Raw genomic sequence first — 18,171 nt, 5'->3', positions numbered from 1 at the left:
ACTAGAGGTCACTAGGGGAAGGTCTTTGGAGGCTATACTTTTCCTGGTTTCAGTCTATGACCTGTGCTACCCAGTCAGCCCTATGTGATTAAGTCTCTGCCTGATGTCAAAAAAAAAAAAAAAAAAAAAAAAAAAAAAAATCAAGCAATACTGTCACCATGTCTTCCCACCCCCACCTCCAGCCCTCCAGGCTGGGCTGAAACGTCTCTGCAACAGTGAGCAAAACACCAGCTGAACAAATGAACCCCTCTTCCCCCCACAACACAACCATCTTCCCTTAAAACGATCCTACCAGGTATTTTGTCATAGAGATAAGAAAAGTAAATATACACCTATAAGCCTAGTACTGGGGATGATATAAGCTCTCGGCATGATCTAGAGACATCGATTGCCACAAAGTCTGATTATAAAGCCAGGTCTCTGCCTTTCTGGCTAATCCCACCAGACTTAGAAGTTGTTTTCTGATGTGCAGACCTGTTTTTTCCTTCTGACTTTCTATGTCGTTTTAACCATACTGCCGAGGAACAGAAGGGAAGCTCAAGGCCCTCTATACATCCATCATTATTCCTTCCACACCCAACAAAAACTGTGTCACCCCATCTACCATTGATCTCTATGGATGGCCAGTTATACTCTAGGCAGCTTCATGGATTTGCATCCTGCAAAGCAGTCAGCTCATGGCATCTCACTGAACTTTGCTGCTTTGGTCTACATGGGTGAATGACACTGGGATCCAGTCACTTAGCACCTAGCTGGGTCTCCTATGGCTGATCACTGCAGATTACAGTGTTCCCAAATGCTGTCCCACAAACTGGGATTCCTTTAAGTTCTTTCTTGCCTCAGTCCAAAACAACAACAAAAACCCAGCCCAACATGCTTCCAGAATCCCATGTGTCTTGGAAAGTCTGAAAATCCCAACACTTGGCAATGGTCCAATCTGCCAAATTTGGAATGCTGTATTAGCTCCAGCACATCCACAACAGGGTGGGAAACATTGCAGAAACCTGTGAAGTCCACTCCAATAGCTGTTAGCTCCTGTGGGGCTACTGAGCATGTAAAATTTAGTCTGTGTTACTTAAAAAGAAGGTTTCTAATGTTAATTAGTTCAAAGAGTTAAGTTTCAATAGCTGCCAGTGTCTAGTGTGCTCGAATGACACTATACATCTAAATGGTTTGAGCATTCTGGACAGCTTCTAGATAAAGTTTCAACAAACTGGGGGGCTCACTAAATATTTGGTAACCAACTACCTTCTGTAACTTCATTCATGCTTCCTAGGTCATCTCAAAAAGAAAAAAAATTCCAACAGTCCAAACCCCATAGTACTTAACAATCTGACTTGAATACAACTAATGATTTTAATACAGGGAGTGGCATAGAGAAAGACATTAGTAAAAATAATTAGAAAATAAGCATTCTAGAAGTTATTTATGTTTAATGCTTAAAAGTCTGAATGCACAAACAATCTACCATCATAGAAGTACTGGTGGCCAATACAATGCGTTAGAACTATGTACAATGCACAGTTTAGTATCAAAATCTTTCTACACTGTAGAGTTTTATGAAACTGTTAATGACATCAAACACTAAGCACTTAAGACACCATTTTTTTTTGCTACCACACAAAGAACGTCAATGACAGTCCATTTCAACTTGCAGCATCCACCCATTTCTAGTATGAAATTAAGTGATTTTTCTACTTATACAATACAGTTTATCTACACAGTTCTTGATTTTGACCCATAGCAGCAAAGGCACTGTACATCAGCAGATCCACAGACTTAAAAGATCTTTTTAAAGCATTCAAACAAAAAAATAATAAAAAAGGGGTCACGTGTTATAGTTTAACAGCAACAAGAACAACATAAAAGAGAACAGAATGTTTCTGGCACAATGGCACAGCCTGTGTCCATTTCAGGGACACCCAACTAAGACGTGGAAAGAACCAGAGGTAAATAAAGCAAGTCATCATCCCAGGAGAGTCTCTTCTTTGTGGCATTCAGAGGGTGGGCTCTGCAAACCCTCCTCTGCTGGTCTTTGTGTGTGTGTGTGAAAGACTTGCTTTGCACAGCGGTAGGCAAGCAGTGCTCCCGTCCCTGCAGCTCCTAAAGAGCATGCGGCAAACCAGCCAGCCATGCCTCACAGCATCACAACTGCCCAGAGACACACAGCTCCCTCTGCCAGTCAATTTGGCAAAAATATTTAGAAGAAATTAAGCTTTCTCTTTGAGGCCCAATTTAATTTTTATCTGTCTATCATACAATAAAAAAGGAATTAAAAACATATTACAAAGATACTTGTCAACAAGTAAAAAATAAAAAAGGAAAACATCTAATTATTTCTGTTGAATGTAATCTAAAGTTACAGACATACTGGTTAAAGTTGCCCAAATAGACTCAAAGGAACAGTACTTGGCCTGTTATATTCTAATTGTTTAAACAGCCAAATTTCCAATGTTTTTAATGTAAGTAGAAAACAAAACAAAACAACCGCATAACAACACAGCAACATATTGCTTCCATGTGTAATTATACATTTCACATCTCTATACAGTCAATAGTCTACATTTAGTGACATTTAAATCAGTTAAACCTTCTTTTCCCCTTCCTTACCAAAAGGGAGGGGTGGAGCATCAAATACAATGCACCTTCATTATCAATGCAGGAGCGGACAGCTTTATTTAGTCAGTCATCGTTAGAAAGCCTTCTTTAAACAAAATAAATATATTACAGATATCATACATAATTAAAGATTCCATTCACGGTTAGGTATTCCATGTTCTTCCAAGTCGATAGCTGAAGATTTGGTATCACAGGTTCTTAATGAGTATTCACAATTCAATAGCGAGGAGGAAGTGGGCTACGGAAGGGGATTAAACTGCACAACTGCAATGCGTATTGGAAATCCTTGGTTTTAGAATGGGAGAAGGGCGAACAGAAAAGTACAGTAGCGCAAAGTGCTATGAGGAGGAGTCCAGTTTGCACGGAGATTTGTCCTTAATAAATAACTTCATAAACCGTAGCTTTCTTGTCCCCAGAGCCAGTGACAATGTACTTGTCATCCACAGAGATGTCACAGCTAAGCACCGATGAGGATTCTTTGGACTAGGGAAGAAACACATGAAGAATGTTACATACAGGAACTAAGACTGGTGGGTGCAGAGCAGATACACAGTTAAGTGCTCCACAGAGCACCCAGAAGCCCTGCCAATCCAGGGCAGTCCCAACATTCCTACTCATGGCAGTACTAGGTCATCCCTAGCTTAGGCTAACATCCTTGTCCTGAGGCATCAAAGAGAGAGGTGACTCAATGGTCAGAGTACTCTCTCTGCCAATGAGACGAGGCTCTGTTCTTTACATCTTATTTCTATACATCTCATTCCTTGGGCTGAAAAGATAGGATAAGAGCACTGAATGTTCTTCTAGAGAACATGGTATCAAATCCTCAGCTCCCTCATGGCAGTTTACAACTGTTTGTAACTCTAGTTCTAGGGGGTCTTCTGCTTTCCTTGAGTACCAGGTATGCAACATAGTGCACAGACATGTACCGAGACAATAAAGTAACAACAAAAAAAAACCTTTTCTATTCTCTAGAAAGTAGAGTAGGACACTGAAGACATGCAAAGACCACAAGTGCCACTGACAGTGGCCTGGATCTTGGTGGTGCCACAGAGCAGCAAGTATAGCCCAGGTCTAACAAGTAAGGCAGACACTAGTAAACATATCCACTACTACTAGCATAAAACGTAACAACATGTAAGATGAGTTCCACAGTTGGAAATAGAAACACATTTCACTAAAGAGGGCTATGCGGTGATAAAGAGATGAGGGCACACCACACACACATGGTTTAAACTAGAATCCTGAAGAATACTTGGAATATCTGAAACTATCAATGTAAGACAAGTACCTAATACACTGCATGTCAAACTTTTTTATTGTAACTGTTAAAAATTAAAATACCCAAGCCAGCATATACAAAAGATACAATGTGTGTGTTTAATTAAAAAATGCAGTCTAATTTTTTTCTTTCAGCTTGTGTACCTTAAAGGTCACAACATCCCCAGTATTAAAATATAAACTTTAGCCAGGTCTGGTAGTGCATGCGCTTAATCCCAGCACTTGGAAGCAGTGGCAGGGAGATCTCTGTGAGTTCCAGTCCAGCCAGGACTATATAGTGAGAGCTTGTGTTATATAAAAAGAGAGGAGAAGGGAGACATAGTGTCGTAATGACATCAGCTACTCTGACATGCCCAAAACCCCGTATGGTGCTCTATTTTGGATTCAGACAATTATTCAGCTCTATGGTGACTTGTCAATTTGTTAAGGGACTGGCAGTTTGTTATATTAGTCCGAATGGGAAACAAAAGATAAGACCATTCTAACTACAAATTAAAATCAAAAGCTATTAACCCATCTATGAAATTCACACAAAATCTGTTTAAAAACAAAAACAAAACCAGAGATTTTGTATGCATGTCTGTGTATGCGCCATGTCTAAATCTGGTGTTATTTCAAATAATTTCCAAAACTATACAAAATTCTACTGTGCTACTAAAAATTTTATAAAATTAATCTAGTTTGACTAGGCTTTTCTAGAATATTCTTGGGAAAAAAACTGGTAAAAGAAAACGAATAAAAGAAGTGGAAAAGAAAAGAACTGACACTACTCATGAAGGAATTTCGAAAATGTTCAAGATTTAAAATAAAAAATGTATACATAAACATGATAGTGCCACAGAAGACCTAAAACCCTTAACTGAAATATAAGAGGATTGAGTCGTGGGTAATTCAGGATCAGCTGTGACAGATCAGAAATCTCAGCAAATGATCCTTGTGTAACTAATCCCCCTCCCTGTTTCTTGCTCCGCCTGACAAAAATGGAGTCAGGTGCCCCGACGTAATTTCAAAGCACTTAAGCAGGTTCACCACTCCTAGGATGCAGGGAATGACATGGCTAAAGCTCTGCAGGCAGCACAGGACCCTGATCACTCAGCAAGCGAAGCATTACCTGGAATATGCTGGCCCCATAAGGCGTCCTCCAAGCATTCAGAAGGTTGTCCTTTCCAGTGCTTACAAACCATTTGCCTACGGGAAGAGGGTTCTGTGTTACTCTATCATTTCCTTCAGAGTGCCGAATTAATATAGAAGTTTGTTCCATTTATAACAAATAAAAGTATCTTTTCACTTCAAAATAAAGCCTACCCACCTTCTGGATTTCGTGAGTCATTGATTATTGTGATAAATAATAAAGTGGATTAAGACCAGGAATTTACAAAGCTTGTTAGGAAAGCATGCATGGTTAAGTAAACTATATAGTTGTGAAGAGAGACACATTGACAAAATGAAAGACTCAGCTTGGAATAAATCAACAGAAGAACCAAGCAATCATTCTGGTTGATAGAAATTGGAAAAGGGAGGCTTGCTTACCACAGTGGGCAAACTTGAGTGACAGCACACAGCTCTCATGAAGGTGCAACTGGTATTTGTCTGGCTTGGTGACATGCAACACTTCCACATTGCTATTCTCCATCCCCACTGCAAGCCACTCTCCAGTTGGGCAATAGCCCAAAGAAAAGATCTGGAATTAAAGCAAATGGTGGTTGCTGTAGAGGACAAGGTCTTATTAACTAGGAAGTATGGTCTTATATATAAAGGAAATCAACAAAACTCAAAATGTACACAAAGAGCCAAGCCTAAGCGATGACCTCCAAGAGATCCACACTGAAGTCCCGCACGTTTTCTTTTAGTAGGTCACATCACCACACAGTCCACACCTGGGAGGTGAAGTCGTGTTGCTGCAGTTGCCGCCCTTCGCGCAGGTCCCAGGACCTCACAGTGTTGTCCAAACCACCTGTCCAGAGCTTGGTGCCATCGTTAGAAATGTCAATACAACTGGCTCCATCTGTGTGCCCCTGGAACTGCCTGGAATTGTAAGATGGAGGGAAAGCCCTTGAAAAGTTAAGTTTTTATTTGAATTCAATTGAGATATCTTTGCTGATAAAATTCAGTGCCAGGTCTATTTACAGATCTCATTTGGTTAATGCTTTCTAATTATTCAAAGTAACAAAACAAATCATGTATCTGTATTGGTTGTGCAAGGGGAAAGGCCATTCTCACAAGAAACTCCTAATGGAAGTACACACTCCATGTGATACACTTCTGGTAAAACGTACATGAGTCATGAAGCAAAGACTTCAAAGTGGGTCCTCATTTCTTAGTTGAGAATGACCTTGAGTATCTGAACTTTACCCTAAAACCACAAAAACAAATATTTTGCTTTTGGAATTGCAGCCCTTCAAAATAAGAGTGCAAATGGCTCTTCTCTTCGCATATACACCTCTGCCTCACAGTTAAAGTTTCCAATCTTCTCAAACTCTTTTCCAAATCAGACTGTTCTCATTTCTATAACCCTGCTGTCTACTTGTATTTAAATACAGACAACTTAGGCCATGTGAACACAAGCAGCAAACCACCAGAACTGGGGCCTTGGCAAGAGTCATACAATCACTGCTGAAGATGTAACCCATGCATCACCTAACCATACACTATGGCTTCTCACTAAGGAGCTAGGGATAATGATGGGGGTCGGAGATAACAAATTACAGACATCTAATGAGCCCATGAGATCCTGACCACATTCATTATGTAAAAATGACCTTAACTTTATACTCTGTGTGTGTAAGACGAAACAGAAATAAGATGTAGTGCAGAAGCAAGATTTCATATATAAAATTTTTATCTCTAGAAAATGCATCTAGTTCATAACATTTTTTAGAAAGCAGTTGCATTCTACCCAGATAGTCACAAACACAAACATATGCACATGTTTGTATAAGTAAGGCAGATCCACACAGAGCTTTAAATTAGCTCTCCCTTTCAACACAGAAGTAGACTCAGCTGACCTACCTCACCAGAGTCTGGTTGTGCAGGTCCCACACTGCAATGTTGCCATCACTGCAGCATGAGAAGCAGACCTTGGAGTCGGGGCTGATGGCCAGAGCATAGCAGGCAGGGGCTGAGGATGTCAGCTCTGCCTTAATGCGTGGGGTTGGAGCTGCCAGGTCCCAGATGGACAGTGTACTGGCTTCCCCTCCAACAATTAAGGTGCGACCATCAGGGAGCAATCTGCAGGAACGGATGTAGTTATCCCTGTTCTATGGAGACAAAAGCCATCATGAAATTACTCATGAGGAAAAGAAAACAGCATTAACATGAGAGCAGAAATCCATAAAAGTATTGTGTTCCTTTCTGGTTTAATGAGCCATTTATACTTATGACAATGATAAAGTAGATTAATGCTACAAAATTACATGAAATTAAGGAAGTATTTAAACTTGATCTACAAAATTTAGTACCAAGATATTTAATCTTAATTAGCACCCAAATGCAAAGATCTAGCCCTACTTCCACCAACAACTGTGAATGTAATCTGCACATGCAGATCCACATGGTCTGTGTACACATCACTGCAGTTCTCTACACTCTGAAGCCCTGGCATGCTTTGCTGAGGATGGAGGGTTCTGGTATTAAAGCCACATCAATTAAAAGTCACTTGGCAGTTGGCTCTTTTGGCCTAGCTTTGCTATGTGTGACTAACAGGCATTATGAGTTCAATGAAGCGCCAATGACAGGCAGCAAGACAGAAAAGGAAACGGTGTCCCTTGTTCATAAATTTGTGGAAATCTTAGGTATACTTAATTATGTTAGATCAAGTGGTGTGCCAAAAGATGCTTCTTATATAAGGAAAGAAAGGTAAGTTTCAATTTTATGTGCAACCCAAGGATAAATGGTAACACACCAGTTAAGAGCTTGGTAGCCACATGAATATTTGGACTTCAGAAAGTTCTAAGTTATGCACTGTAGAAACAATGGATGAAACTCTTAGTATTCTTGAACCAAGTGACTTACTTACCTCTGAGTTTGGGAACAGGATGAATGCAGATTTTACAGGTACATAGAACACACATTAAGAACTGGATCACTCTGAGAGAAAAACCCCTACTTATTCTCTTAGGACTGCTATGATTTTCTCAAAATCAGGGTCTTGGTCATCTCTGCTCACTTACCAGACAGTCCAGCTGAGAGACTGGGCTCTTGTTGCCTGGGTGGCTGATGTCCCAGACTTTTACACAGCCCTTGCCACCTGTGTACACGTGCCTTGTGGGGTTGCTGATGGTCACTGCACACACCACCTCCCCATGGTTGAGGGTGTTGATCTGTCGAGCATGTCGGGGAATTCCCGGTCCAATGAGAGCATCAGGGGGGAAAGGAACAGGCTGCATCTGGCCATCGGCACTAACGTGAAAGGAGTATGCCCTAGGGTACAGGAAGGCGAGACAGCAGAACAATGTAGAAAGTATTAGTTCTTGCTTGTTCTCTTTAGATCAGGGTCTTATGTATCATGGTTGTTCTCAAACTCACTATATAGTGGAAGGTAGCCCTGAATATCTGACCTGCCTGTCTCTACTTCCCATGTGTTGTGATTAGAGGTATGTCCTTATCATGTCTGGTTTAAGCAGTCAGCGATGAATATAAAACCCAAGTTTCATACATACTAGAAACATACTCTATCCACTAACTACCTTCCTTGAAAAAAATTATTAAACTGTTCAATATAACAAGAGAGAAAATCCTTTCTTTCAGTGCCACTTGAGATGTGCATAAACAAAGAAACAATAAAAAAAAATCAAATGAATCTGGTACAACACAATAACACAAGCTTTCAAGACATGGTAGTAGGTCTACAACCAAATACCATTGGTTGTTAAATTTGGTATGTGATACTAGTAGTTACCGAGCCTCACTGAATGTAATTCAAAAAGAAAGGATGAGTCTATAGTTCAGAGAACTAAGTAGGATAGCCATGTCTCTCTCTCTCTCTCTCTCTCTCTCTCTCTCTCTCTCTCTCTCTCTCTCTCTCTCTCTCTCTCTCTCTCTCTCTCTCTCTCATACACACACACACAGCCAACAAACACACACTTTTCCCTCTAAATCTTCATTGCTTTGTATTTTTCTGTGGTTCCATAACCTGTAACAGATTTTACCAACAGATGGACTCAGTCCAATCAAATGTGTTATTAATAGAGATTAGTAAGCTAAAATTATGAAGGTCTGAAGAGTTCAGATTCTGTGGTAAAAGCACTGAAAGGGCAGATGTGTAAGAAAAGTTTTTAACACACTGATCAGACTCAAAAATCACAAATTCTAAAAGATACATAAGTAATGGGAACTTGAAAAGTGTCTTGTCCTGTCTGACAGCCTCAAGGCCCACCTTACTATGTACAGCAGTTCCATGTCCAGTTCACAACCTTAAAAATAGTAGACGACTGTTTATATTAGCAAGAGGCTTCTGGGATGCAGATCAGCTTTAGGGGGGAAAGAGATCCCAAGAGCAGGTGGGAAGGAGCTAAGCTATCTTGGTAGCTCTTAGGGACCACAGCCCTTTTTGAGAAATATGTACCATACCAAGAGAAAGCATTTGTGGGTACACAAAAAATAGAAGATTGGACTAACCCAGGTACAGGATCAGAATCAAAGCTGAGATAGTGTGGTGGTTTGAATGAGAAATGCCACCCCAGGTTGTAAGTACTTTAAGTGCATCCTTGCTGGAAGAAGTATGAAGGGCTTTGAAATTAAAATCTTCCTGCCACTACAGCCTTCTCTCTGCTTTTGCATGCATTTGAACACACGTGCTGTTAGTTACCTGCTCTAGCCACTATACCAGCCTCTTGCTGCTTCCCAGCCATGACAGTCTCTTAGTTCTTTAGAATCATAAGGCAAAATAAGCACCTTCTTCCATGAGTCATGGTGTTTATCAAAGTAACAGAAAAGTAACTGGAACTGATAGTTTATAGTTTCTTACTGCAAAAGTCTAAGCTGGCCATGTTTACAAAAAGTCCAGCATTGAGGGCATGCCACAGCTGCTGAGGGAAAGGGTTGGGAGGCAGGGAAGTGACTAGACATATGGTATTTTCTGAGTCAAATAAAGTGGACTTGGAGCCACACCAATGTGTGACCTCAGTAGAGTGAATTATGAAGACTGGTTGGAATGTTGGGAGAAGGGGGTGTAATTCACATAAAGCTAGGTAAGGCTGAACTGGATAGGATGTTTGGATTGCGGACATAACATCTCGGGTGAGGAGAGCTTTTAATATAAGTAACAGAAATTGAGTAAGGCAGATTTTCAGTAGAGATAATCCTGGAAACAGAAAAAGCCATCAAGGGCTTCACTTATAGTAGACACTAGTCACACTCTAAGCTTGTATCAGAACTTTAAGGGAAACTCCATCAAGGCAGAAGATGGGGTGGATTCAAGTAGCAGAGGTCTGAAAGAAGCATGGTTTTCACAGAAGTCAGAAATCTAACTCATCAAGAAACTGCAAAGAAAAACACTTGCAACACCATTGGACTGGTGGCTTGCAGGTTGGAAGGAAAATGTAAGGGTACTTTCTCTAGGGAGCTGCAGAGGAAAAGGTGACTTCAGGGGAGCCAGGTTCTAGAGCTTAGGTTTGTAAAGAAAGGCTGGCCTTCTGCGGATGACTGAGAAGGCTAACTTATGTAGTAACCAAGGGGTCACAAAAACTAACAGGAAAGGAAGAAAGGTTAATGCAAGCTCAGGTACTATTATACTTTTACTTTCCTCTTTGGTTTTTCAAGACAGGAATTTGCTGTGTAGTCCTGGATGTCCTGGCTGTTCCTGAATTCAGCGATTCATCTGCCTCTGCTTGCTGAGTCCTGGGATTAAAGGTGTATACTAATGCACTGCTATTAATTCTTTATTAATAAAGGGACAATGATCCACACAGATCCCAAATTGATAAAAACTCAAGGCAAAGGCAGCCTGGGCCCCAGGCTCCCACTTCCTGCCCAAAGTCTTTTTCACTCTTCTACTTCCAGTTTTCTAGCTGTGGGCAGCATTCAGCAAGTGCACAACCTCTTCTACCATGCTGACCCTCCAGTCTCCGGTCTGGAACAAATGCTGGCACGGCACCTTTTCACACCCTGTCACCCTTCAACATCCTTGATACTGATACTGATACCAACACTACTCACTGGGAGGTGGGCGGTCCACCCCACTGGATAAGGCTCCCCAGGAAGGTGGGTATAGTTGCTATATACCATAGCCCCCGATTCCAATGTGGAAAGACCGACTTCTGTCTGTCAGAGCCTCCTGAGGGGTTCCCAGCAACAATCAGGGTCATACTCCCTACTGCCTACAGGCCTATTGCCTAGGCGCTCCAACTCAACATTGAAGAAGTTAAAGGCCTTCTGCAAGTTGAGATGTTGTAAACTGGGCCCACTGTGGTAGGCAGCTGCCCAGAGATGTCTGGAAGTATGGAAGGGAACATCCCCTTGCTGCAGTGTATATCCTTGCATCTTACCATATCCTGGTCCTCTAACAGCATAATTTGTGTCAGCACATTGTAGAGATAGATGACCCTTGAATGTCTGTTCTTATCTTCTTGGCTCTATTTTCCATCTCCTTCTAGTCAAGACAGTGCAGGGCAACCAAGAGTTGGTCCTGGAGAGTGGACCCTGACCCCTCTCCCCAACAGGGACAGCTTCCTGGTGACCAGTATCCCCAGTCCTGTGCACACCTGGTAGGGTGGGTCCCACCAGAGCCCAGGCTATGCCGAGGGTGTATGTGTACCCAACCTCCTGGTGACTGATGTCTGCTTGGCTACTGTCCATTTGTCCTCTACCCACCTCATGTCCTCTCTGGCTACTCAGAGTATGTGGGATTTTGGTAGCAAGGACATGGCCATGGGAACTTGGTCTTGGTGCCTCCTTTCTATACACAATGATTCAGAACTGACTCAAAGTGGTCACAGCGTCCCAGACATAGACAGAGGCTGCTCCCACATCAGACAGAATGTAACTTTTCAAGGCTGCTATTTTACCTTCCTGGGTCTGACCTCTGTTCCTTCTTTTGTATGTCTAAGCTTGCTTGCCTGTAACCAGCCTGGGGAAAGCTGCTATGAATACACCTTGACCTCCCTTTCCCTAGAACATGACAGCTAACCATCAGATCAATGATACTGTCGCCAATGAGGATGGCTCACAGGCTGTGACAGCCCAGTTCAAGCACAGGCCTTTGGACATAGTCACACTGACTGGGTTTCAGGTAGATGTGCATTTCATGTTGCAGCCACCCTCGGTGAGTGCCTGTAACTAGACCAGCAGAAACGAGTGTATCTCCTACACCATTCCAGACACACTTCTACCCCATCAAGATCAGGTATGTGCCTTTGGTGGGGCAGGCAGAGCAGGGCCAGCCTCTTGGGTATAGGAGAGAGTGACTGGAGAAGGGAGGAGGGGAGAATAGGTGGGAAGAGGTAGGTGGGTACTCTGGCTGGTCCTGATGAACTATACCTGACAACCCGGGAGACCACACACTTGCTGACAACTACATCTCTGCTTCCCCAAGGGCACAGAGTTTATGGTCTTTAGTATTAACAAATTCTTTGTCACCAGCGTGTCTATCATGGGTTGTATCCCCAAGATGTATGCGAGGGCTGTGGACATGGTTTGGTGAGTGGCCCAAAGGGGCCTTATGTGACTATCAGATAGTAGGTGAGCTGTAGACCAAGTAGACGAAACTGCATACAGCATAGCCTTGAGCCTGGTGCCACACTGACTGTTGTGCCCTTGAGCAAGCTGTTGTCATGCCCAATGCCAGTACAGAGAATGCTCCTTTGAGGTCACCTAAGATTCCCCGTACAAGCTCAGTGCCAGCAAGGCTTTAACACTGCCATTCACCCTTATTACTGTAGGTCAATCCCTGGCCAAGAAATACTTTGTGTGCAGTGTTAGGCATTGGACCCTGGGCCTCACTCATACAAGGCAGTACCCTACCATGAGCTACATTTTACTGAGACAGGGTCTCACTAAACTGCCCAGGCTGCCTTGAAGCTGGCATCCTCCTGCTTCAGCCTCATGAGTATCTAAGATCAGGGCAGCTGGCTCCACAAGGCTCATGTGAAAACATCCTTTTCAGGGGCTCAAATGAGCTCTAGCTGGACAATAGAGAGGGAGGCTTTAGAGGAACAAGAACAGTTATGGGACACCATGATTGCCCCGTGCATCTGTAGACACTGGCAGGACCTGGGCTACCTCATCGCCTAGGAAACCGGCCAGCCCCACATGCAAAAGCAGGTGGTGGTGGTGGCATGGCTTAGCACAACTTCTCACACAATGTGGTATCCTTCTGTGATGGCCTGGTGCACAACATGTTGCAGCACAAGGCTAACTTCCTGAAGTTTCTCATCTTTTTTATTACACATCCTTACAATTTCATTAAAAAAAAAAATCCATCCCAAGTCTCACTAAATGTGTTTTAAAGACCTTAAGGAATTTAAATAGTTAAAAAAAAAAAAAAAAGACTTTTCTTCAAGGTTTTTAGTAAAATTTTCAACAATACAATACACAGAGTATCTACCACGTGACCATCAAGAGCCCAACTACATCAATGACTAGGAAAAACAACACGACACAACAACCTCTTGTCTATTTATTACCAGAAAAGGTAAGTTTGAGTTCAGGTTTCTGGGGCAAGCACGGCAGCTGTCCATTAGCAGTGGTAGTGGAAACCTGCAGTGCTTAGTGTGAAGGAAGAGAATCCTGCACGAGGCTCAGAAGTATGGTGAGCCAAACAGACTGTAGTTCTAGTGTTCTAACGGGCTTGACCCTTAGACCAAAGTGGACACTGCTTGTTTAAATATTCCAAACACTCTTCGACCTACACCAAGAACTCTCAACTTATCCACTCTACTACCTCTAATGGTTACTTACTTGCTGACTGTCAGCAATGCCTGAAGAAAGGACTGTACCTCTTCCCTAAAAGAGCCCTTCCATCTCCTCTCAGTTCACATGGAACTCAGGCATTTAAGCTGTTATTTGATTAATCCTGTGACCTTGTTGTTTAGTTACTGCCTGAAATAGACTAATCTTTCACCTTCACAGTCCTTGGTCAACAAAACTTGTTAGTCAGTCCACCACTATTTGCAGAGCATACACAGGTACACAGAATTTTATGGTAATTGATATTTATATCAACTCTCAAGGAACTCAAAGTCTAATTTGCCTTGTTTTCCTTATTAATAAGCCAAATATTTACTGAACAACTTGGCTTATAAAGCATGCACTGTTTGATGCAACTGGGACATTTGGATTAGTCTGTAGTAAAGTTAGGTATAGAAGGAAGAACTTTGAGTTTTATTCAGCAGATAGAAAACAAAAAGCAGAGTCAAGGTCAGTCAGGCATGCTTACCACCGAAGGGCAGGGGAAAGGGGGAGAAAAAGAACACAAGGAGACACTAAGGTGCCAAGCAAGTACCTATGTAAGACTGCAATAACAAGCAAAGGAAGCCAGAGAAGGAAGACATCGGCGTATTTATTGTATTTACTCACTCTTCCAATAGACTTCCATTGTGAGCACTCACTGTGAAGTACGCAGTGTTTTAGGCACTGAAAGTTACTCTTTGTTTGCTTATTTGTTTGTTTTCAAGACAGGGTTTCTCCATGTAGTCCTAGCTATCCTAAAACCAGCTCTGTAGTTTGAGTCAAAGATCTGCCTGCCTCTTCCTCCTGAGTGCTGGGATTAAACGTGCATGCCACCACTGCCCAGCTTTGGAAGTTACTTCTATTAATGAATATCCACTGGTGGGGAATGCTAACTGGTACAGCCACTGTGGAAATTAGTGTGTGGGTTCTTCAAAAAGCTGATCTACCACTTTTGGGCTTATACCAAAGGAACTCTACATCTCAATACAGATATTTTGTTCATCGGTGTTCATTTCTGCTCTATTCCTAACAACCAGGAAATGGAAACACCCTAGGTGTCCATCAGTGAATGAATAAATAATAAAAATGTGGTACATTACACAACAAACTATTTACTCAGCTGTTGAAAAAATATTATAAGAATTGCAGGTAAGTAAATGGAACTAGAAACAATCATCCTGAGTGATGTAACTCAGACCCTCAAAGACGAGTACTGAAGGTTTTCTCTTATACATTTATACATTTTAAATGTGTGTGCTCCATTCAGAATAGCTAGAGTTAAGTAATTAGTAAGTGACTAAGGGTCTTCCAAGGAAGGGGAAATAGACTGGAAAGGAATAATGGGGAAAACTAGAATAGGAGGGTTAAATGGGGAAGGTGGTGGGAGGGCATAGTAGAAAAGGAAATATTGGAAGGAATAACTAACTTTGAAGGCTTTTTTTATGTGCACCATATAAAAATACCATATAGAAGCCTATTACTGTAGAAGCTTCCTAAATATATAAAACATATAAAAGGAATTTAAATGGAGTTAACTATACAATAGTGGAGACAATGGTACAACTAGATAATCATATGCTTCCATACAAAACCTGCAGTACTGAGAGTGGGTGTGCAACTTCTTAACTAAAGTAGAATAGTCAACCCCACCCCCTGCTCAGCATTATAGGTTATTGTCCATGCTATTAGTTAGCCTTCTACAACCTGATGGTTAGACCCTATTGCTGAAGATACCATGTACTTGTTATTAAAAATCGAAAATATAGAAAAACGAATCTGCTATGTAACTGGAAGCTTCACCCCCTACTGATTATTGTTCCTAATGCTGGAAGGCACTGCACATGCTGCTGGAGGAGAAAAGTAATCATAAACTTCATCGAGCTACAATCCCTTTGCACTGTAATAGCAACCTGTCTGGAAAATAAACCCACTGATATGACAGAGGCATAAACAGATGGGAGTAACCAACTACTGTTTGATTAAAGTTAAGGTCCACACCACGAAATGGATCTCAAACCTCACACTGTTGACAAGGCCAAGAATCTAAAATGAACTAGGTCATGGGCCTTAAGTGAGAAACCTACTAATTATTTTGCTAAATGAACAACAGCAATCAAACAGCTCCTAATGACATACTGTTATATATGCATAGATCAGTGCATTACTCAGCCCCTATCAGAGCTATGTTTTATAGCAAGTGCTAATTAACATGGAGACCCACAGCTGAACAATGTGCAGAGTGTGAAAGGCTTTGGAGTGCTCTGGATGTTTGTATCAAAACCCTTCCCTCAAGGCTCAAAATCTATGTGGAAGAGAAGGTGGGAAGTTTCTAAGAGCCAGAGATAGTGGATGATTCCAAGAGAGCAGCACTTTGAAACCCAACAGTGCTGATAAACATATGGACTCACAATAATTGTGATAGTGTATGCATGACCTGCAAAATTTCAAACCAGATCAAACTCCAGCATGGAAAAGGTGAAGCAGGCAAAACTAAGGCACTATTTACAAACAACAGCTGCCAAGAAAGAAAAATATTCAGCGGAGCAATACTAAGTGTAAGAGCCATTCTGCAGGGTGAGCCTTGTGCTCAGAAGTAGTTTGGCCAATGCGATATGGAATCCATATGTATTTGTATATAGGTATGCTTTTTTGAGAAACAAGATGAAGATGGGTGGGTAAGAAAGCTTTAGAAAGAGTGGGGGAGGGCAAGATTATCATTAAAATATCTCTTGTTTAAAGTGGAATGGGCAGCATCAGATATAACACCTTATACCAACTGGACTTTCAACCCCATAACTGTAATCAGTATTTCTGAACACTGTATTTAAAAAAAAAAAAAAAAACAACAACAAAAAAAAAAAAAAAAAAAAAAAAAACCAAAGAGGATGTGTTCTGCTTCTGCTCTTACAGAACTCATATTCAAGTGGGAAGAGGCAGACAATGGCTACAAGAAAGCTTTCAAAAGCTGGACATGATGGTGTCCCCTCTCCAATCCCAGCACTTAGGAGGCAGAAGTGGGATGATCAACAAATTCAAGACCACTTGGGGTACACAGTGAAACTAGCTCAAAATAATTAGAGGAAAATGAAAACAGGGAGCAAGGCAAAGAGGGATTGTTAAATAAGACAAGAGTTATCAGGGCAGAATGCTCTGTTACAGAAAATGTTGATAGAGGAGAATCAGTGTGAAGAAATGTCCAACACACAAGCAGCCATGATAGCCTCTGGGAGGAGACTTCTGCGGCTATTCAGTCGAGTCTGCATAGCACAGGAGACTGGGATGTAGCATATGCGTGGTAAGTTCAGTTTCAGGAAAGATGCCAATCAAAGAGGTGTGTGTGTGTGTGTATATATGTGTGTGTGTGTGTGTGTGTGTGTGTGTGTGTGTGTGTGTGTGTGTGTGTGTGTCCCTGCATGTGGGCAACGCATATAACAAGCAGGATGTTTCTTAAAGAAGAAAGTTTCTTTCTTCCTTCCTTCCTGATTGAAATACTACTCTAAAAGTTTTCTTTTCCAGTTTTCTAATCCAATTAAAACTGTGTTTAGGTAGTAAGAACAGAAGAGTGCAAGTATTCAGAAACCAAGACTGTGGAATAGGATGTGATGAAATTAGAATGTACAAAGAGGCTGGAAGAGGTGTGTTGTACTTGGTCTGTTATCACTCCAGGAGAGTGTGAACAGACATTCCAAATGCTCAGCTCACAGTAAAGAAGCAAATGAGCAAACTACCTTTTCTAGAAATAGAACGGAACAGAAGACTGCCCTGATTTTTTTAAGTTTTAGCGTGTCTGTTCTCTACATGTTCAGATTCTAATCATGTAAGTTTGCATATAAACATCACACTTTCTTAACAACTGCCTTAAAAATCAGCAACAGACAGATAGAAGCCTTGACTGCCAGAGCTGCCTTCCCAACTTACATTTTTTTATATAAAGGCTTGATTTTTTTTTAAAACAGGACATACAAAACTGAACCTTATTATGCCTTCTCTTTTGCTAAGAGAAAATGAAAACTACTTTGATGCTGTTCAGCAATGCCCCAACTCCAAAACAAAAGCAAGGACCAGGGCCTTGTTGACAATGAACCCAAAGGGACGAAAGGTACTCACGGTTTTCCTCCTGGAATGCCTGTCAAGTTTGGAGGTATTGCTGGCACACGCATGTGATGGTGTGGATCAAATCCCACCTAAAAGTGTCCCCATGCAAAACAACAAGTAGTTAAAATGTCAGGATTTAATGTACTGGAACATAAAAAAAAATTATACTACTGATTATTAAGACTTATGACAAAAACAAAGGTTCTATTATGTTTATTCTATGTGGTTGAATTTGATAGTTTAAAATTTCAAAATGACCACTAAATTTTAAGAAGTCATAAACTTTCTCATCCT

The 18,171-nt window shown here is 41.4% G+C and overlaps 1 protein-coding gene across 8 annotated transcripts in view; it reads right to left on the bottom strand.

Moving 5' to 3' along the window:
* Window positions 1-1,443: 1,443 nt before the first annotated feature.
* The window catches only part of TLE4 (TLE family member 4, transcriptional corepressor), a 133,150-nt gene continuing 116,422 nt past the window's right edge, over window positions 1,444-18,171 (bottom strand). For all 8 annotated transcript variants that reach the window (XM_080912833.1, XM_080912835.1, XM_080912834.1 and 5 more), the window contains 7 exons: window positions 17,890-17,966; window positions 8,067-8,316; window positions 6,907-7,154; window positions 5,775-5,922; window positions 5,428-5,578; window positions 5,009-5,085; window positions 1,444-3,102 (listed from right to left, as the gene is read on the bottom strand). In XM_080912833.1, the coding sequence (XP_080768959.1) occupies window positions 2,995-3,102; window positions 5,009-5,085; window positions 5,428-5,578; window positions 5,775-5,922; window positions 6,907-7,154; window positions 8,067-8,316; window positions 17,890-17,966 (1,059 nt within the window). In that variant the 3' untranslated portion in view covers window positions 1,444-2,994. The remainder of the gene's footprint in view (window positions 3,103-5,008; window positions 5,086-5,427; window positions 5,579-5,774; window positions 5,923-6,906; window positions 7,155-8,066; window positions 8,317-17,889; window positions 17,967-18,171) is intronic.

The sequence above is a fragment of the Micromys minutus genome (assembly GCF_963924665.1).
Source record: "Micromys minutus genome assembly, chromosome: 2".
Lineage (NCBI taxonomy): Eukaryota > Metazoa > Chordata > Mammalia > Rodentia > Muridae > Micromys > Micromys minutus.
The sequence above is the reverse complement of the archived record's forward strand: the minus strand, read 5'-3'. Positions and strand labels throughout refer to the sequence as shown.